Here is a 20,818-nt window from a genome sequence, read left to right as displayed (position 1 = left end):
AAGCCCCTTAACTCCCATGGTCTGTGAGGTCTCTTTCAATTATGAGCCTTCAATATGGAGATTTCTGGGTAGGGACCATTTAGGTCTCTCAGCACCTAGGTTCTTGTGTGAAAACTTAAATCTAAGGACCTGTGAAGCCAGGGATCCTTTGAGTTAGGCGTTCTCTATTTTGGTGTAGGATTCCTTGGTGTGAGGAATACCCAAGTGCCTATGTCCCCCTGCCCACCCCATTACTGTCTTCTTTTTCTCCTCCTCCTTCTCCTTCTTCTTTTTTGGTTTTTTCCAGACAGGGTTTCTCTGTGTAGCCCTGACTGTCTTGGAACTCACTCTGTAGACCAGGCTGGCCTTGAACTCAGACATCTGCCTGCCTCTGCCTCCTAAGTGCTGGGATTAAAGGCGTGCACCACCACTGCCCGGCTGTTTTGTTTTTTAGATAGAATTTCAGGTAGTCCAGGTTAGCCTGGAATTCACCATGCTGCAGAGGATCCACAGTTGAACTCCTGATCCGTCTCGTCTGCCTCGAGGCTCTTTCATGAAGTTCTGCTTGCTTGCCTTTATTGAGAGAGAAATCACACACACACACACACACACACACACACAGAGAGAGAGAGAGAGAGAGAGAGAGAGAGAGAGAGCAATGGAGAGCTAGAGAGACAAAAAGGAAGACAGAGAGATAGAGACACTTAAATTTATTTTTTATGTATGTGTGCCACAGTATGTATGTGGAGACAACCATGTGAATTCCAGGGATGGAACTCAGATCCTCACAGTTGGTAGCAGGACCCTTACCTGCTGTGCCATCTTAAAACTTCTTTTATGCTGGGTGGTGGTGGTGCACACCTGTAATCCCAGCACTTGGGAGGCAGAGGCAGGCAGATTTCTGAGTTCAAGGCCAGCCTGGTCTACAGAGTGAGTTCCAGGACAGCCAGGGCTACACAGAGAAACCCTGTCTCGGGGAAAAAAAAAAAAGAAAGAAAGAAAGAAAAGAAAGACATTTTTATTTGGATGGAGCAGTTGGATGGGGGGAGACAGGATCTCACTGAGTAGCCTTGGCTGGCCTAGAAGTCACTACATAGACCAGGCTGTCCTCAAACTCACAGTAATCCTCCTGAGTGGTGGGATTGCCATCCCACGTAGCCTGGTTTTTGTTTGAAACAGGGTCTCATGCAACCTGACTAGCCTGGGGTTTTCTATATAGAAGAGGCTAACTTTGAACCCTAACCCTCCAGCCTATCCCTCAGGATTACTGCCATTACAAATACACCTCCACTATGCCTGGCCCATGAAATGTTTTAAACGTTTATGATTGGTGAGGACTTTCTTCCGCAGGCTCCCCACAATATGGTCTTTATGCTATATGCTGCTGAAAGGGACAGTCACCGTGTAGCCATAGCAAGCCTGGTCTGTACTCTGAAGCCTAGGCTGGCCTTGGGTTTGTAAGGGACTCCTGTCTGTGCTTTAAGAATGCAGGAATTGCAGGTACCCCAGAATCTGTTAGAATCGGTGATGCACTCACAGGAGAGGCAGAGGCAGTAGGATCTCTGAGTTGGAGGCTAATTAAGAATTCCTCAGACTGACTGACAGCTGCAGCTCAGTTGACTCAGTTTACTGTTTATCTCTCTCTGAGGGTCAATGTCCAGCTCTACCTACGGTCTAGGGGAATTTTGACAGTCTAGGAGACTTGATCCTTGGGGAAACTAGGGGACCTCTGGGGACGATACAAACATGGATGGGAATTTCAGTTGGATGCCTTTAGACATAGAGAAAAGGTGGCCACTTGGGCCACACTAGGAATCAGGCTCCCGCTTCCTTTTTCTTCCCCAGATCTAGAAGTCATAGGAAATGCCAGTGAGTTTCGGGGGCACAGGGTCAGAGGTATTGGAATGGCTCACAGGCACAGCGAGATGAAGGTCTATTCGCCGGGAAGGATGAAGGCCACGCTGGGAATACCCACCCGGCGAGTCCCAGTGCTTAGCCTCTGGCGCCCCTTGGTATAGTTCCTATTCAGGGAGCGTAAAAGCTTGGCTTCCAAGTCTAAAGTTAATTTTAACTTAACAAAGTTTAAGAGTGAAGGGATTACTTTTCATAACACCAAATAGGTCCGCGCCTGACTCAGTTTGTCCCCCGTGGCATTCCGTAACCTTGTTTTGGCGGAGCTTACGTCACACGCCTGCTCCCGGAGCTGCCTGTACCTGGCTCCTTCTGATTGGCTGAGATGAGCCCGTGGCCCCTGCTGATTGGAAGCGATGTCTGCCAATCCGCCGTCCGTCTTGCCTGGGTTAGGTTGAGCTAGAGGCGGGGGAGTAGTAGGGAAACTGGAATTTCCCGCGGAGCTGACGGCGCTTTCTCTACCCCCCTACTCGTTTGAATTCCACGCGCTCCAAAATATCCGCCATGGAGAAATCTTGGTAATGACCCATTCCCCGTAAGCATCCCAGGAACACGTCTTGACCTTTGCCCTAATCCTTCCCCTCCCGTCCCCTGCGCTGGGGGAGAATTCTGGGTAACCAGTTTCTCTGGTTCGCTCAAAGAATTCTGGGTAGCTATCCGTTTCCATTACTTCCCCCTTACCCCCGCCCCGTTTGTGGGTAACTGGCCGTTCTTGTTACCCACCCCCTGGAGAATGCTGGGTAACCACTGTAAAGGATTCTGGGAAACTGACTTGTCTTGCTCCCTTCCCTGCCCAGCCCCTTTGTCTCATGGCCAGTTCTAGGAAACAAGCGTCTCGGAGCTCTCCACCAAACTCAAGCCCCAATCATATCCGCTCCCTTCACCTTGTGGTTCAGGAGAAAGGGAAGTCAAGAATTAGATCATTTGGTGGGGGTGGCAGGGAACTTAGAAAGTGTAGAGGTGCAGAGTAAGGGACACTGTTGTGCCACGCACTGTACTGCAACATCCCCTTCCTGCATGCTTCCTTCTTTGCCCGACAGTCTCATCCCTTCTGCCTGCCTCATTGTTCTGTCCACGTAGAAGATACTTCAGTACCTAGGCCTATCCCTGACTGAGCTGCCTCTTTCCCTTGCAGGCCAGGATGTCCAGCCTAGGCTCACCGGTGCTGTCCTGCTGAAGGCTGGGTCAGGTGTCTATAGGAACCGTGGCAAGGGAGGGTGTGCCTCAGGTCTGACCAGCGGCCACTATCGTCATGAACTTTGAGGGTCTGGATCCTGGACTGGCCGAATTTTCCCCAGCTATGCATTCTACCCTGGACCCAGTCCTGGATGCCCACCTGAATCCAAGTTTGCTACAGAATGTGGAGCTGGACCCAGAGGGAGTGGCCTTGGAGGCTCTTCCCGTCCAGGAGTCAGTGCACATAATGGAAGGTGTCTACTCTGAGTTGCACAGCGTGGTGGCTGAAGTGGGAGTGCCTGTGTCTGTCTCCCACTTTGATTTACATGAGGAGATGCTGTGGGTGGGGAGCCATGGGGTAAGAACTATCGCCCTTTCTGAAGGCTGAAAGGGTGTGTTAGAAATCTTTATCTGGTCTTTGCCCAAGGACAGCTCTTTGCAGGGACTTAAAACTGAGCTGAAGTGATGAGAGTTGGCCGGGTTTCTCAAACAAGAAGGGAATGGAGAAGGAATTGGGGAATCGAAGCTCCGGGGATTAACTCCATATTTGTTCTCATAAGGCATTTCACTCTTGTCAGTTCTCCCATCACTTACTCTATAGTCCAGGCTGACCTAGAACTCACAGCAATCCTCATGCCTCGCCTCCGAAGTGCTGAGTTTGCTTGTGTGCAACCATATCTGACTATTGCTTATGCAGATGGGGTCTCCTCCAAGGATGGTCTTGAATTTCTCATCCCTCCCTCTGTCTCCTGAGTGCTGGGGATACAGACACCAAACCCATTTTCAGTGTATGATGTGCTGGGATACAAACCTAGGGCTCTGCACACAGCGGGCAAGCACTGCACTCCTACAGGTCTAATCCTGTTTTTGTTTTACGACAGGGTTTTGCTATGTAACCCAGACTGGCCTCCGACTCACAATCGTACCGTCATTCCCAGAGTGCTGAGAGTATAGGCGTATCACCAGCTGGGCTCAGCCCATGCTTTGATTAACTGCTCATCCCTTGGTTTATAGCCATCCATTCGCAATCTTTAGGGGTTTTTTGGGTTTTTTTTTTTTTTTACCCAATTTAAAATTGGGAGTGCGGTTGGGGTTTGAAACAGAGTCTCACTATGTAGTACCTTCTGATCTAGGACTTACTATGCAGCCCGGGGTGGCTTTGAACTAGGGGCAGCCTTATCTCCACCTCAAAGTGCTGGTGTTTCAGGACTGTATCACACTGGGTTTATCATTGCAGAGTGTTTTTTGTTGTTGTTTTTTTTTTTTGGTTTTGGTTTTTTGGATTTGGTTTTTTCAAGACAGGGTTTCTCTGTATAGCCCTGGCTGTCCTGGAACGCACTCTGTAGACCAGGCCTTGAACTCAGAAATCCACCTGCCTCTGTAATCCCACAAGATTACAGGCGTGCACCACCACCGCCCACCCAGCTATAATTGCAGAATGTTTAATGAATGTTTTTGGATACCTATTGGAATTATTTTGTCTTCTCTTTCTGATGTTAGTCTTAGCAGTTATCAGTGTTAACTTTCAAATGTGTATTAATATATGGTATGAAACCAAATAGTTTCTGTAAGACCTTGGTTTACTTATTTATGATTTCATGGGGATATGAATTGTTTTTCCATTAGGAGAAATGAACTTTTTCATTGATGAATTCAGTTCAGTAAGTTAGGCATGTCTCCTGCTGAGCTGGGCACAGGGAACAGAACTGAATACAACGTAGACCATAGAACAGGTGTGATTGGTCACACCCTATAACTCTGACTTGGAGGTTGAGGCAGAAGGATGGTCAGTTCTAGGCCAGCATGGATTACCATAGTAAGACCATGTTTCAAAAACCAACTGCCATCACCAAGACAAAGATCTGCCTGCCTTCATGTTCTCAGTGCTGAGATTTGAGATCTGTACTACTATGCCTAGCTTTGTACTGTAAACAAAGTGCATCGGGGAGAAGCTGAAAGGTAGGCACTTACTCATTCAACCTCTTTCCTTTGTCAGCAGAATGAAGAGCACATGAAATGAGATGGGGGTGTGAATCATTGATAAGAACTTGCCTGGAATACAAGAGGCCCTAGGATCCAACCTTAGTACCCACTACAGACCCTGGGATCCAACCTTAGTACCTCCCCACAGGCCCGGGGATCCAACCTTAGTATCCTCTTACCCCCAGGCCCTGGGATCCTTTAGTCCATATGCTGAAAGCATGGGAAAATTCAGCTTTTCCAGTGCTTGAATATTAAGGCCAGGACCTTACACACACAAGGCAAGTGCTTTACAACTGAGCTATATCCCAACCAGTAAGCCAGCTGCTAGGTACCAGAACTTGATTGTAAGGCTCAGGTTTGGAATGAGCAGTTAAAAAACAAACCGCAGCAATCCATGCTCAAGGCTGGGTATGGTAGTCCACACCTTTAATCCCAGCACTTGGAAGGCTGAGGCAAGTGGATTTCTGTGAGTTTGAAGCCAGCCTGGTCTGCAAAGTGGGTTCCAGGACAGCCAGGGCTGTCTCAAAAGTAAATAAACAAACAAATTTTTAAAAAAGAAATGGGATTAAAGGTGTTTGCATGCCTGTAATCTCAATGCTCAAGAAACCAAGGCAGATCACATAAGGTCCAGACCAGCAAGTACTATGTAGCAAGAGCCTATTAAAGTTAAAAAGGCTGGGGACCTATCTTAGCTGTGTGGCCTAGCATATGTGAGCCCTTAGGTTTGATTACTTGTACTGAGTAAATCAAAAGAAAAACTCAAGTACAAATGTAATTAAAACCTCTTGAGAGCAAATGAGGTTTAAGTATCCATAGAAGGGAAGCCATGGGTGGTGGCCACAGATTTAAACCCACTCTGGACGCAGAGGCAGGAAAGCCATGGCTGCACAGTATGACCCTCTCCACAACAGAGCAAAGAAGACATGCCCGTGAGGAGTCAGGAAGTCAAGTTCCTAGTGGACGACGTGCCTGCTGGGGGTGGGTGGGGGTGGGGGGGGCTCGCAGTCCCGGCCTTGTGTTCTGGCCTGTGACCATTGGCTCAGTATGGGTTGCTCACGTGCTGTAGAGGTTGAGATTTAAACAGACAGGACTCCAGAGGCAAATGCAGGAAGGCCTCTGAGTTTGAAGCCAACCCGGTCTTTATAGCAGATTCCAGGACAGCCAAGGAGACATAGACGTTGTCTCAAAAAGCAACAACAAAAAAGATTTAGCCATGAAGCAAGGTCTGATAGCAGCAGCACTTGGGGGCTCAGGCAGGAGGATTGTGTGGCTTTGAGGTCATCCTGGTCCACACGGCATTTGCCAAGCCACCCTGGACTATATGAGACTTTTTTTTTTTTTTAAATAAAAAAGACCAAGAACCGAACAAACACCCTAAAACTTGACCATGGAACAAGTGGCCAGTGGCCTTCTGAAGAAACAAATCTCTAATTAACCAAAGCATTACCTATCATTACGGTTATAGTGAGAATAAAATGAGGACTTATATTAGTATTCTGCACTGGGTGAACAAAATAATTTGAGGCTGGAGGAACAGCTCTGGTTGGTTAAGATTACCTGTTGTCTTCCAGAGGATCTGGGTTAGAGCCTCAGCACCCATGAGGCAGTTCACAGTTGCCTGTAACTCCAGAGGATCTGGAGCCCTCTTCCTGCCTCTCTGGAACACACACACACACACACACACACACACACAGATTTAAAAAAAAACATTAAAAAATTACTTATATAAAAACCATTTTATTTTCACTATGACCGTAATGATAGGTAATGCTTCAGTTAATAACTAATAATAATAATAATTTGCATTAATGTAAGGTAGAGTAATATTGCTTTATCACTAAGATTGACTGGTCCCTAGCCTCATGCCTCTGTTGTCTAGACAGAAAGGGAATCTGAGGCACGCTCCATCCTTGGCAAGTATCTGGCCTGCCCCTACCTCACCCAGGCTTGTGTGTTTTCCAGGGCCACGCCACGTCCTTCTTCGGTCCAGCTCTGGAGCGCTACTCATCCTTTCAGGTCAACGGCAGTGATGACATTCGGCAGATCCAGAGCCTGGAGAACGGTATCCTTTTCCTCACCAAGAACAACCTCAAGTACGTGGCCCGAGGGGGCCTCATTATATTTGACTACTTGTAAGTAGCCCTTCATTTCAGCTGGGAGAGCGGGAAAATTACAGGAGGGCCATGGGATCGGCAGCTGGCGAGACCCTGGCACGTTGGCTCTTGTCACGCAGGCTGGATGAGAGCGAGGATCTGCACAGTCTCCTCCTGACGGACAACAACACACTGCTTGTTGGCGGGCTGCAGAACCACATTCTGGAGCTCGACTTGAATACTGTCCAGGAGACTCAAAAGGTATGAACTTGGGTCATGTCCGGGAAATCCCACGTGGGACCTGAGGTCATGGTGGGCTGTGCTTGGGTTGTAGTGTGCTGAGACGTGGATGTGACTTCTTTGTCTCTCAGTCATGGGAAATGGTCTCATGGGCTTCTCTCTCCAGTATGCAGTTGAGACCCCTGGAGTCACCATCATGAGACAGACAAATCGCTTCTTCTTCTGCGGCCACACGTCTGGCAAGGTAACCAGATTCTGTCTCTCCCCACCGTAGGCGCTGTTTTAGTAGATACTGGGGTCTGCTTTCCCTGCAGGTGAGAGATGAGGGCTCTGGGATTATCTACAGCTGGGCGCCTTGGAGGCACAAGGATAAATGAGTTCTCTGGGTCGTCCCTTTCTGCTCTCGGCCTCTCTTTCTGCCTCTCTTTGCTCTGACAGCATCCTAGAACCGTGGTCTTCTTTGGCAGGGATCTCTCAGGGTTAGGTAGGTGGCAGGGTCTCTTCCCTGACACAGAGGTGGCCAATAACAGGACTTTTTTCCTTCAGGTTTCCCTGCGAGACCTCCGTAGTTTTAAAGTGGAGCATGAATTTGATGCCTTCTCAGGGAGTCTGTCAGATTTTGATGTTCATGGCAATCTGCTAGCTGCCTGTGGCTTCTCCAGCCGCCTCACCGGCCTGGCCTGTGACCGTTTCCTCAAGGTGTACGACCTGCGCATGATGCGTGCCATCACGCCGCTTCAAGTGCACGTGGATCCAGCCTTCTTGCGATTCATCCCCACGTACACTTCCCGCCTTGCTATCATCTCCCAGTCAGGTATGATGAGAGCAGCCCTGGGTAGGACAGGTCAGCCCTGGGTGGGACAGAGCAGCACTGGGTGGGACAGGTCAGCCCTGGGTGGGACAGGTCAGCCCTGGGTGGGACAGAGCAGCACTGGGTGGGACAGGTCAGCCCTGGGTGGGACAGGTCAGCACTGAGTAGGACAGGTCAGCCCTGGGTGGGACAGAGCAGCACTGGGTGGGACAGGTCAGCCCTGGGTGGGACAGGTCAGCACTGAGTAGGACAGGTCAGCCCTGGGTGGGACAGAGCAGCACTGGGTGGGACAGGTCAGCCCTGGGTGGGACAGGTGCAGCACTGGGTGGGACAGGTCAGCCCTGGGTGGGACAGGTCAGCCCTGGGTGGGACAGAGCAGCACTGGGTGGGACAGGTCAGCCCTGGGTGGGACAGGTCAGCACTGAGTAGGACAGGTCAGCCCTGGGTGGGACAGAGCAGCACTGGGTGGGACAGGTCAGCCCTGGGTGGGACAGGTCAGCACTGAGTAGGACAGGTCAGCCCTGGGTGGGACAGGTGCAGCACTGGGTGGGACAGGTCAGCCCTGGGTGGGACAGGTGCAGCACTGGGTAGGACAGGCGCAGCCCCGGGTAGGACAGGCCCATGAGCAGAGACCCCGATCAGCAAGAGTAACCGCATATACCTCTCTGTTGGAGAAAAAGTAATGGTCCACCAGGCTCCCATGGCCTCACACCTAGGCTTGCTTAGAATGGGCCTAAGGAGCACAGAAGACAGTGAAGATCACGGGCCTGGGATCCCAGCTGCTTGAAAGGTTGAAACAGGAAGATGGCGAACTCAAGTCCACAACATAATGATGCCTTATCTTAAGAAAGAAAAACAGGGCAAGTCTGGGCTGCAGCCAAATGACAGAGTGATTGTCCATAAGCTGCCATGTTCTGTACACCGGATAGTATCTCCTGTGCACCCTATCAATCTCCTGTGCACCAAAAAGTGAATAAAGACAAAAAAAAAACGGGGACTGAGAAAATGGCTCAGTATTCAAGAGTATTTTGTAGAGAACCTGAGTTTAGTTCCCAACACCTACAGTAGGAAGTCTCAGTGGATCTCATGTCCTCTTCTGGGCTCTGCAGGCACCTGCAATGGTGTGTTATCCCAACACAGAGGCACACACCTTAGCTGGGTGTGGTGGCACACACCTTTTTTTTGTTGTTGTTGTTGTTTGGGTTTTTTTTGGTTTTTGGTTTTTGGTATTTTTTGAGACAGGGTTTCTCTGTGTAGCCCTGGCTGTCACTTTGTAGACCAGGCTGGCCTCGAACTCAGAAATCCCCCTGCCTCTGCCTCCCAAGTGCTGGGATTAAAGGCGTGTACCAACACCGGCCCGGCTGGCACATACCTTTAATAGCAGCACACTGGAGGCAGAGGCAGGTGGATCTCTGAGTTCAAGGCTAGCCGTATCCACAGAGTTCAGGACAGCCTGATCTACACAGAGAGACCCGTCTTTAAGGGTCTAAGTGGAGTGACTGGAGACATCCGTTTGCTGGGAGTGAGGTGCCTGTGTCACTCCTCTGACTGTATCTCCTGACATTAGAAGAGGGTAAAGGGGTTTTCCCTTTCACTTTTCGGGGCTCACTGGTCTGTCCCTTTTCCCGTCCTAGGTCAATGCCAGTTTTGTGAACCCACAGGCCTGGCCAACCCCGCTGACATCTTCCATGTGAATCCCGTGGGACCTTTGCTAATGACGTTTGATGTGTCAGCCAGCAAGCAGGCCCTGGCCTTTGGGGATTCCGAGGGCTGTGTGCATCTCTGGACTGATTCCCCTGAGCCGTCCTTCAACCCCTACTCCCGAGAGACTGAATTTGCTCTGCCCTGTCTTGTGGACTCTTTGCCTCCTCTGGACTGGAGTCAGGATCTGTTGCCGCTTTCCCTCATTCCCGTCCCACTTACCACGGACACGTTGCTCTCTGACTGGCCTGCTGCCAACTCTGCTCCTGCTCCCAGGTTGTACCTCACTGCTGGGCTGGAGGGGTCGTGGGGGGTGTGGACGCTTTTGCGAGCCTGGCTATTATTCCACTGCTGTAGTTATTTTTGTCTACCTTAAATGCTTTCTCTTCTTCTGAACCCATGGGTTGGGAAGTGCATGGGTGGCTGTCATGGCCCCTCAAGCCTAGAACTACACTGGATTATAGGCGAGCACCACCTGTGGATGCAGAAATTCTTCGAACTATGAAGAAAGTGGGCTTCATTGGCTATGCTCCCAACCCTCGCACCAGGCTGCGGAACCAGGTGTGTTGTGTCCCTTATTAAACAGTAAAGGTTTGGGATGTGGGTGCAGAATTCAAAAACCTATGCCTGTTGTGTGTCTCATACATAGATGATAAGGTTTTAACCGTTAGGATGGTTATTTGGTTGAAGAAAAGACATTACCCCATCAGAAATTTATATGTTGTTGTTAAATGCCAAACGAACGTTCTGTGAACTCTGTGGAAGAGCTTGCCAAAGAGAAGCTGTAGGGTAGCAGTTAAGACCTGTGTAATGAAATAGGTAGACAGGCGGGCCAGGAGCATGTGGTTACGGAGGAGAAGGAAGGTGCTGAAGATAACAACTCTTAGAGGGCTCAGGAAATAAGTGGTGATAGCATAACATTACAACATTTTATGCCTGTCTTATTGTGTATTGAGTGTGTATGTGAGAGTGTATGTGCGTGAGTGTATGTGGATGCTAGCATGTGTGAATGAATGTGAGAGTGTATGAGTGTGTTTGTGAGCATATGTGGGAGTGGGAGTGTGTGAGTGTATGTGTATGTGAGTATAAGTATGAGAGCGCATGGGTGTGAGTGTATTGTGAGTGTGTACGAGTGAGTGCAGACACACATGTATCACAAGCACATGTGGAGGTCAGAGGATGACTTTTATTCATTGGTTCTCCATCCATCTTGAGATCTAGGAGTTGAATGTGGGTTTGAACTGTGCTCCAATTTTATACATGTTTACAGTGTGATCTGTGTTGATTTCCTAAGGTAAACCAAAAGCATATTTCTCAGTGTTCTTTCTTTCTTCATTGTCAGCATTTTGATGGAAGACCTTTTATATGTTTGTAATAGATAAAAATAAAGTAGATGCCAGGGTTGATTTTTCTTTTAAGATTTATTTATTTTATGTTTATGAGTACACCATAGCTCTCTTCAGACACACAAGAAGAGGGCATCAGATCCCATTACAGATCATGTGGTTGCTGGGAATTGAACTCAGGATCTCTGGAAGAGCAGTTGGTGTTCTTAACCACTGAGCCATCTCTCCAACCCGGGTTGATGTTTTTTTAAAATCATAAATCATATATAAATTAAACCTAGTTGCGTTTCATTAATCAATGTAAATATATTTCTGTAAGCATAGTTATATTGAAATAAAGTTTTAAAAATAGGAAGAATGAAAGAATAAAGTAGCGCCAGGTGAGGTGGCATACACTAGCAACCCAGTCCGGGGTGGCTGGGTGGTTTTTGGGTATATATTGAATTTGAGGCCAGCCTTGGCTACATGAGACCCTGTCTCAAAAAAACTAAAATTAAAAATAAATAAAAACAGAGTCAGGTGTGATGGCACAGACCTTTAATTCCAGTACTTATAAGGCAAAGGTAGATCTAGGCCAACCAGGGCTATGTAGTGAGACTGTGTCTCAAAACAAAACAAAATAAAAAACAGCAAAGAAAAAGAAGGGGAAACCAAAGATGTTAAACAATCTTTTTAAGGAGTTCCTTTCTCTTTTTTTTTAAAAAAAAAAAAACAAAAACAAAAACCCAAAACCCCTAGATTCCCTATCGACTAAAGGAGTCAGACCATGAATTTGACAACTTGAGCCAAGTCACGGAGTCACCGACAGGACGAGAAGAGGAGCCTCTCCACACAGTCTCTAAGAAGTACCGGAAGGTGCTGGGGACACCGAGGCGGGGTCTCGTAGGGAGTGCGGGGATGGCTATCACGTGGCATGTCACTGAATGCAGTCCACAAAGTCTTCCTCCTCAAGTCTAGACCTGGAGGCCTTCTGCTCATTCCGCTCAAACCGTCTGTGCCTTAGGTAACCATCAAATATTCCAAGCTAGGACTGGAAGACTTTGACTTCAAGCACTACAACAAGACTCTGTTTGCTGGGCTAGAGCCTCACATCCCCAACGCCTACTGTAACTGCATGATCCAGGTAAGGCCGGCTCTCCCCAGCCCGCCTGTGCTTCCTGCCTCCTCTGTGAGCACCACTGCTTCACTGGAGGCCCGCTCTGTGCCCAGCAGCTCACAGAATGCACCTCCCCAATCTTTCCCTGCCCCCCCCCCTCACCAGCTCTCCTGCTCCTCCCTCCAGGTGCTCTACTTCTTGGAGCCTGTTCGCTGTCTGATCCAGAACCACCTTTGCCAGAAGGAGTTCTGCCTGGCATGCGAGCTTGGCTTCCTCTTCCACATGCTAGACCTCTCTCGTGGCGATCCTTGTCAGGTCAGTCCCCAGACCAGGGACACTCAAAATGGCAAGGGACAGAAGGTGGATGGTTGCGAAGGGGGCATTTCCGTCAACATAACCCTCTTGCAGGGCAGTAATTTCCTCCGAGCTTTCCGGACCATCCCCGAGGCCTCAGCACTGGGTCTCATCCTCGCTGACTCAGACGAGGCTTCAGGCAAAGGCAGTCTGGCCAGGCTCATCCAGAGGTGGAACCGCTTCATCCTCACCCAGCTGCACCAGGACATGCAGGAGCTGGAAGTGCCCCAGGCTTACCGAGGTGCTGGAGGCAGGTATGGAACTGGGCAAGAATAACGCCCCCAAAGCCGGCCCCCTGGGACTCAGGGTCTTCTAACACTCGGTGTGTGTGTGTGTGTGTGTGTGTGTGTGTGTGTGTGTGTGTGTGTCCCTCACCTCTCTCAGCAGTTTCTGCTCATCAGGGGACTCCATCATCGGGCAGCTGTTCAGCTGTGAGATGGAGAACTGCAGCCTCTGCCGCTGCGGCAGCGAGACCGTGCGGGCCTCGTCCACCCTGCTGTTCACGCTCTCCTACCCTGAGGGTAGCATCTGTGGTACACCCTGCACGGGGCTGGGAGGCTCCCTCAGATAGCTTGTAATACCACAGACGGGTTTGTGGGGGTGCTGTGGGTAGAGGAGAGAGCCTGCAGTGAAGTGTCGAGTCTCTCCTCAGATAAAACCGGGAAGAACTATGAGTTTGCTCAGGTGCTGAAGCGAAGTATCTGCCTGGAGCAGAACACACAGGCCTGGTGTGACAACTGCGAGAAGTACCAGCCCACAGTGAGTAAGCTGGGGCCCCACTTCCCTGAGGACCACGCATGGTCTGGCCTGCTAGTGCTCGAACCGCCTTCCAGGGGTGTATGGGGAGTGGGAAGAACTCCACTTTTACAGATCCTGTCTAGACTTTTCACTTTTTCTATAGACGCTGCCATTTCTTGTTTCCTTCTCTCAGATTCAGACCCGCAACATCCGACATCTGCCCGATATTCTTGTCATTAATTGTGAAGTGAATAGTTCAAAAGAGGCTGATTTCTGGAGACTGCAAGCTGAGGTGGTGACTCCGACTGGAAGCAGGACCTCCCCGGACTCCTTGTCTTTATCTCTTGCTTCATTCTATATATGAATAAGTTCTTTCCTCTGTGTTCAGGTTGCCTTCAAAATAGCAGTGAAGAAGATTGGCGGGGAAATGAAGAGCAAGGAGTTTGCTTTAGCTGACCGGTGGGTGCATCTTAGAGGTGTCAGATGGTGACACTACGTGCAGATCCCTCTGTTCACTGGCTACATTTCCACTTCTTCTGTCCTAACAGGAAGGAACTGAGGAGCTCAGAGGGCTTTCTCTGTTGCTCCTCCATCGAGGAGCTGAAGAATGTCTGGCTTCCATTTTCCATCCGCATGAAGATGACCAAGAACAAAGGGCTGGATGTTTGCAACTGGACCGATGAGCATGAGGTGCAGGTGGTTGAAAAGTGGGACGAAGAGAGGGACTGAGGGAGCGAAGGTGGGCGGAAGGGGAGGCAGGGCAGGGCGTGGAGGACCTTAGAGGACTGAAGAAAGGAATAAAACACCACTTACCAGTTCTGGGGTTATCTAGAATAACTCAGTTTAGAGTTGGGAAGTCATAGATGGGCTAAAATGGAGGTACCCTACCCTGGCTCCCCATTCCCAGGACTCCCTACCCTCTGCCCTTTAACCCCATCCCCCATCCCACAACCCATCCTTAAACTTAGCTTAGCAGCCTGGGTCCCCTCACAGTGGGGTCCAGCCAGGGCAGAGGAAGAGCATGGTGTCTATGTATATGACCTGATGGCTACTGTGGTACACATCCTGGACTCACGAACAGGAGGCAGCTTGGTGGCTCACATCAAAGTCGGCGAGACCTACCACCAGCGCAAGGAGGTGAGTGACGTGACACAGAGAAGAGTATTCCTGGAGGAGGTGGCTGTGGCGCAGTCCCAGGCCTGTCCCCAAGCTCCTGGAAAGGACACAGCTAGCTACTATCACTTTGACTTTAGCCTGGCTCTTTACCTGCACAGGGTGTGACGCACCAGCAGTGGTATCTCTTCAATGACTTCCTTATTGAACCTATTGATAAGGTAAGTCAAAACATCTTCTGTCCCCCATCTCTTTCTTTTGGGGAGGTTCGGAGTGTGTGTTGCTGTGTGACTCAGGTTGTTTCTGAACTCACTCTGCAGCCTAGGGTACCCTTGACCTCGTGATCTGTCTGCCTCAGCCTCTAGAGTGCCGTGATTGCAGCAGGTGTAACTTCAGCCCATTTCCCCTCCATCAGCCTGTCTGTTAGTATCTTTATGCTCAGGCCCCTGCGAAGTGCCGGGAGGTCATGATGAATCTAGAGAAGCTTTGGGGATAAACGGCATCAGAAGACTTGAAAAAAAAAATAGCACCTGGGTCTTGACACAAGTACTTTTTCTTTTGTTAGAGAGTGAGGTGGTGTTCAGAATTAAACCCAGAGCCTTGGGCATGACAGGCAAGCACCCTGCCGTGAGCTACCCCTTAGCCCCTGTGTTCTGTCTCCTATAGTATGAAGCCGTGCAGTTTGACATGAATTGGAAAGTACCCGCTATCCTGTATTATGTCAAAAGGAATCTCAATTCCAGATACAACCTGAACAGTAAGTGGCTTGGAGTTGCCCAAAGGCTTAGGCAGTTTAAGGACTCAGGAAAGCCTGGGGGATATCTCTGTGGTTTTCAGGATCGGTAGCTGGTGCTAACTCCTCCAGGGATACTAAAGAAATTCCTGCTGATCAGATCTTAAGTTTGGAAGCTGGCTGGGGATGGTAGCTTATACCTGTAATCCCAGCACTCAAAAGGCTGTGGCAGGAGGATTGCTATGAGTTCATGACCTGGAGTACACAGTCAGTACACACCTGGGCTATAGAGTAAGAACCATTTCAGAACAACAAAACAAAAGTAATTCATTTTGTAGCTGGAAATTCCGAGGGTGGCCTGAAGGACGCTGGATAGGAGTAGCTTAGGTTAGATTTTGATTCTGAACATCCTGTCCTGTCCTCTTCCGTAGTGTCTGAAGGAGAATGGCCACCACAGATAGCTTTCTTTTCAAATGACTGATGATGATGATGATGATGATGATGATGATGATGATGATGATGATGATGATGATGATGATGATGATGATGGTGATGATGATGATGATGGTGATGTGGTGTAGAGACAGGGACAACTTGGTAACATCAGTTCTTCCCTCCCACGTGTATGTGGACTCCAGACAGCAGCTCAGATTGTTAGGCTTGTGAAGCAAGTGCTTTACCCACAGAGCCAGCTGGCTCCGGCTCCAACCACTGCCCTCAAGTGGCTCTCTCTTCTTAGGGCGGGAGCTCCTTTAGAGGTATCAGCTTGGTACCTTTAAACGATAGTTTCTTTGTAGCTTGTTTTTTTCTGGATTTCTGGTAGCTAACCTCCGAACTGAAAAACCATTTCTGTCTTTTTCTAGGTCTGTTTCTTGATAATTTTCTGATTGGATCTGTTGTGTTACCAGATACAGTCTCTTCTTAATTATTTTTATTAAAGTTTAATTGTCTCAGTGTGTGTGCATTAGTATGTGTGTCACAGCAGACTGTGGACATGAGGAGTGTGTGTGCATTAGTGTGTGTGCCACAGCAGACTGTGGACATGAGGAGTGTGTGTGCATTAGTGTGTGTGCCACAGCAGACTGTGGACATGAGGAGTCTGTGTGCATTAGTGTGTGTGCCACAGCAGACTGTGGACATGAGGAGTGTGTGTGCATTAGTGTGTGTGCCACAGCAGACTGTGGACATGAGGAGTCTGTGTGCATTAGTGTGTGTGCCACAGCAGACTGTGGACATGAGGAGTGTGTGTGCATTAGTGTGTGTGCCACAGCAGACTGTGGACATGAGGAGTGTGTGTGCATTAGTGTGTGTGCCACAGCAGACTGTGGACATGAGGACTGTGGACATGGGGGTAGGGTCCTTTCCTTCCTCCATGTGGATTCTGGGGGTCAAGCTCAGGCTGTAGACTTAGCCGTCCGGGTGTACTCCTGTCCCCAAATGCTTTGTTTATCAAGAGATCACAACATAGACAGGCAGACAGCCTCCAAGCAGCCATCCTGGGGTCTCCCCCTCATCTTGCCTCTAGCCCCCAGCTTCTCTGCCTTCCCTTTCCAGTCAAGAACCCCATCGAGGCTAGCGTGCTGCTGGCAGAGGCCTCGCTGGCACGGAAGCAACGGAAAACACATACTACCTTCATTCCACTGATGCTGAATGAGATGCCGCAGGTGGGGGACCTGGTAGGCCTGGACGCTGAGTTTGTCACTCTTAATGAGGTAACCAAAGCCAGAAGATGGGACATGGGAACAGAACTCTGAGGACATTGGGAATTGTGTCTCTCTGGTGTCCGCATTATTCCCTGTGACATAGGAAGAAGCAGAGTTACGCAGTGACGGCACCAAGTCCACCATTAAGCCCAGCCAGATGTCGGTTGCCAGGATCACCTGTGTTCGGGGCCAAGGGCCTAACGAGGGGATCCCCTTCATTGATGACTACATCTCCACGCAGGAGCAGGTGTGTGGATGTGAGGGGCGTTGAGGTCAACCCCGTGCTTACATAGAGAGCCTGAGAACCCTGGGTAGAGCAGCAGGACGAGACCACGCCTTCTCTGCCTAGTGATGTGTCTTCTCCACTCCTAGGTAGTGGATTACTTGACGCAGTACTCCGGGATAAAGCCAGGGGACCTTGATGCCAAAATCTCCTCAAAGCACCTCACGACTCTCAAGTCGACCTACTTAAAGCTTCGCTTCCTCATCGACATTGGAGTCAAGTTTGTGGGTCACGGTCTGCAGAAGGACTTCCGGGTCATCAATCTCATGGTTCGCGCAGGGCTCATTTCATGTGTGGTTGCTGTTGTTGTTGTTGTCCTTTGTTTCTTGTTTGGGGTTTTTTGTTTTTGCTTTGACACAGTGTCTCACTAAGTAGCTGTGGCTGCCCTGTAACTAGTTATGTTGAGCAGGCTAGTTTTGAACTTACAGAGGTTCACCTGCCTCCGCCTGAGTGTTAGGACTAATGGCATATATTACCATGCCTAGCACCCCGCTTCCCAATATACAGCCTTCTTCCCACCAGCTCGCTCCTACCACCTTCATTCACTCTCCATATTTTAAAAAACAAAATTACGTTTATTTGGTGTGTGTACACTCATACACACCTGCCAGTACTGAGTTGCATATGTGTTGAGGTCAAAGGTCAGCTTGTGCACGTCGACTTGGGTCCTGGGGATTGAAATAAGGTTGTCAGGCTTGGTGACAAATGCCTCTACCTGCTGAGCCACCTCGTTGGCCTCGAATTACTCTTAAGGACTGGCTCCTCAGGGTGTCTGTCTGAATTCAGAGAGGGAGGTTCCAGATCATCTGTCCCAAGGCTTCTCTTCTTCTGGTCCTTGCCAGGTGCCCAAGGACCAAGTTCTTGATACAGTCTACCTGTTCCACATGCCCCGAAAACGAATGATTTCCCTACGATTCCTTGCTTGGTACTTTCTGGGTGAGTTGCTCTACCTTGTGTGCCCTAGAATAAGAACTGCTTAAGAGTAGTAAACATTGGGAGGTGGGTGAGGGTGGGGAGAGATGGCTCAGCAGGGCTTGTTTGTTTCTTTTGGGGGGGTTGTTTCTGTTTTGACACAGTGTCTCACTTTAGCTCTGGCTGCCCTGTGGCTAGTTATGTTGAACACTGACTGCTCTCCCAGAGGTCCTGAGTTCAATTCCCAGCCACCACATGGTGGCTCACAACCATCTGTAATGGGATCTGATGCCCTCTTCTGGTGTATCTGAAGACAGTGACAGTATACTCCCATAAAACAAATAAATAAATAAACAAAATAAATCTTAAAAGAAAACATCGGGGGCAGGGAATACAGCTCAGCTTGTAGATAGAGTCCTTGTTCAGAGCCCAGCTCCACATGGAACTGGACACAGTGCGGCATGCCTGCCTAGAGTCACAACTCAGGAGACAGGGAAGAAACAGAACTCTAAGGTTAGTCTCAGTACATAATGAGTTCAAGGCCAGCCTGGGCATCAAAAGGCCTGGTTTTATTGTTTTTTTGTTTTTTTAAAGAGAGTAGAAAGCACTTTCAGCTCTGTAAGTTTGAAGCCAGCCTGGGCAGTAGAGGAGATACTATCTTAACAACAACAGCAAAAAGCTACAACAAAAGTCAGGCGGAGGTTCACGTCTTTAATCTCAGCACTTAGGCAGATGTCTGAATTTGAGGCCAGTCTGGTCTACAATCTGAGTTACAGTACAGCCAGGGTTACAGAGAAACCCTGTCTTTAAACAAACAAAAAAACCTACAAGAACAACAAAACAGAACGGGAAACATTTTGGAAAAAAGAATAGTTAGTTCTCAAGTTAGAACTGCCATTCTTTTCTGCCAGTGGTTTCAGTTAGAGCTATCACTAAGTTAAGAAGACGTTTTCTGGGTCTGACAAGTTGGCTTATTGGTTAAGAGCACCTGCTGCTCTTGCAGAGGACCCAGGATCAAGTCACAGTGCCTAAGTGATAGCTCACAACCATCTGTAACTTCAGTTCCAGGCAATCTGTCACCCTCTTCTGACCTTCACGGTTACCATGCACACCCATACATAGACCACATAAATAAATGCAGGCAAAACATTCAGTAAACATGAAATAAGAAAGGGTGTTTCTGGGAGTTTCTGGGTGCCAGGATAGAAATGGGGTACCACCTTTGTGAGTTCCTTAAAAAGGATCATGTTTACCCCAGACCTGAAGATTCAAGGTGAGACTCACGACAGCATTGAGGATGCCCGCACGGCCCTTCAGCTCTACCGCAAATATCTGGAGCTAAGCAAGAACGGCACTGAGCCCGAGTCCTTCCACAAGGTGCTCAAGGGTCTCTACGAGAAGGGCCGCAAGATGGACTGGAGGGTGCCTGAGCCCGAAAGCCAGACAAGTCCCAAGAGTAAGCCCGGGCTGAGGCGGGGAGACTGGGCTGCTGGGTTTTGATGCACATGTTGGGCTTGTACACCACCACCTCATGATTATAGCAGCACTCCTACCTGCTCGTGACACGTCCTACAGTTTACACACCACCCAGTGTTTCTAACAGAGAGACTGGTGTGTAGCCGCTTGCCCAAGTCTGAAAAATGTCCACGCCTTACCCTCCTTCCTTCATGTTCTTCCTGCATAGGGAGTGCCCTGGTGCCTTCTCTGTTCACCCTGGTCTCCGTAATTCTGTCTCCTGACAGATGCAGCTGTCTTCTCCTCAGTGCTGGCACTGTGAGCTGCCCTCCCTTTCAGTGCTCTGTCCCCAGAACTGAGAGGTGGCTTCTCAAGTCGGCTTTACCCTGTCCACTTCCAGACCTGGATCTGCTCAGGGTCTACAGACGGTGCTATTAATAGAACTGGAAAGCAGCAAAATTGTTGCGAAGGTTCTAGCTGCCAGATTCCTCCTTTACCCTCTGCAAAACAGTGGGCCAGAAACGAAGCCTAAAGTGACCCAGGGGGAGGGATTGGTGTTTGTAATCAATATCCTGGGTAACTGATATCTACACGAAAGAGCTCTAGAACAGAACTCTGAGCTCCCAGCCTGCTCGAGAACTGAGGTCCTGAACAGTCACAGGGTACAGAGATCCAGCCAGCGGCAGCATCCAGCGGCCTGAGAGGCAGCGGCTGGGTGGACCGGCTCAGTCTCAATGGACCAATCACACCAGTGTGTGGGAAGCTGAGCTACTGGCTTCATTCCTGACCACAGCTGGGAACTATTTGTCTTCCATACATTCTATCTCAAGTTTTGTTTTATTTTTTAAAAACTTTGCTTAAAACAGCATGTTTTATAAAATAAAAATATTTTTATCTCATTAGAAAACTGCTAGTGTGGGATTCTTTGGCTTCTGTCTTCTTTTCTTTGTTTTTTTTTTTTTTTAATATTTATTTATTCTATGTAAGTACACTGTAGCTGTCTTCAGACACCATAATAGGGTGTCAGATCTCTTTACGGATGGTTGTGAGCCACCATGTGGATGCTGGGATTTGAACTCATGACCTTTGGAAGAGCAGTCGGTGCTCTTACCCGCTGAGCCATCTCTCCAGCCCCCCCCCCTTTCTTTGTTTTAACTTCACCAAACAATGAGAAAATGAAAAGTGTTCAGA

General features: G+C 49.1%; 1 protein-coding gene and 1 long non-coding RNA gene across 11 annotated transcripts in view; one reads left to right on the top strand and one right to left on the bottom strand.

Moving 5' to 3' along the window:
• LOC127670470 (uncharacterized) overlaps positions 1 to 20,818 on the bottom strand; it is a 215,795-nt gene that overhangs the window by 170,139 nt on the left and 24,838 nt on the right. The window lies entirely within an intron of this gene.
• Pan2 (poly(A) specific ribonuclease subunit PAN2) lies at positions 2,273 to 20,534 on the top strand. Of its 10 annotated transcripts, none has more exons than XM_052164910.1 (26): positions 2,273 to 2,408; positions 3,026 to 3,424; positions 7,012 to 7,181; positions 7,283 to 7,403; positions 7,549 to 7,626; positions 7,929 to 8,196; positions 9,828 to 10,170; positions 10,359 to 10,455; positions 11,979 to 12,095; positions 12,244 to 12,363; positions 12,523 to 12,651; positions 12,745 to 12,944; positions 13,078 to 13,223; positions 13,343 to 13,449; positions 13,622 to 13,720; positions 13,817 to 13,887; positions 13,977 to 14,124; positions 14,422 to 14,565; positions 14,703 to 14,762; positions 15,208 to 15,298; positions 16,829 to 16,986; positions 17,081 to 17,224; positions 17,350 to 17,529; positions 18,103 to 18,196; positions 19,431 to 19,628; positions 19,857 to 20,534. In XM_052164910.1, the coding sequence occupies exons 2-26, from the start codon at positions 3,143 to 3,145 to the stop codon at positions 20,063 to 20,065; spliced, it is 3,774 nt and encodes a 1,257-aa protein (XP_052020870.1). In that variant the 5' UTR covers positions 2,273 to 2,408; positions 3,026 to 3,142; the 3' UTR covers positions 20,066 to 20,534. The 10 variants fall into 10 exon arrangements, with proteins under 10 accessions (XP_052020870.1, XP_052020872.1, XP_052020871.1 ...); XM_052164912.1 differs by having other exon boundaries at positions 13,075 to 13,211; XM_052164911.1 differs by having other exon boundaries at positions 13,075 to 13,223; positions 13,977 to 14,118.

Source organism: Apodemus sylvaticus, chromosome 20 (assembly GCF_947179515.1).
Source record: "Apodemus sylvaticus chromosome 20, mApoSyl1.1, whole genome shotgun sequence".
Taxonomy (NCBI): domain Eukaryota; kingdom Metazoa; phylum Chordata; class Mammalia; order Rodentia; family Muridae; genus Apodemus; species Apodemus sylvaticus.
The sequence above is the reverse complement of the archived record's forward strand: the minus strand, read 5'-3'. Positions and strand labels throughout refer to the sequence as shown.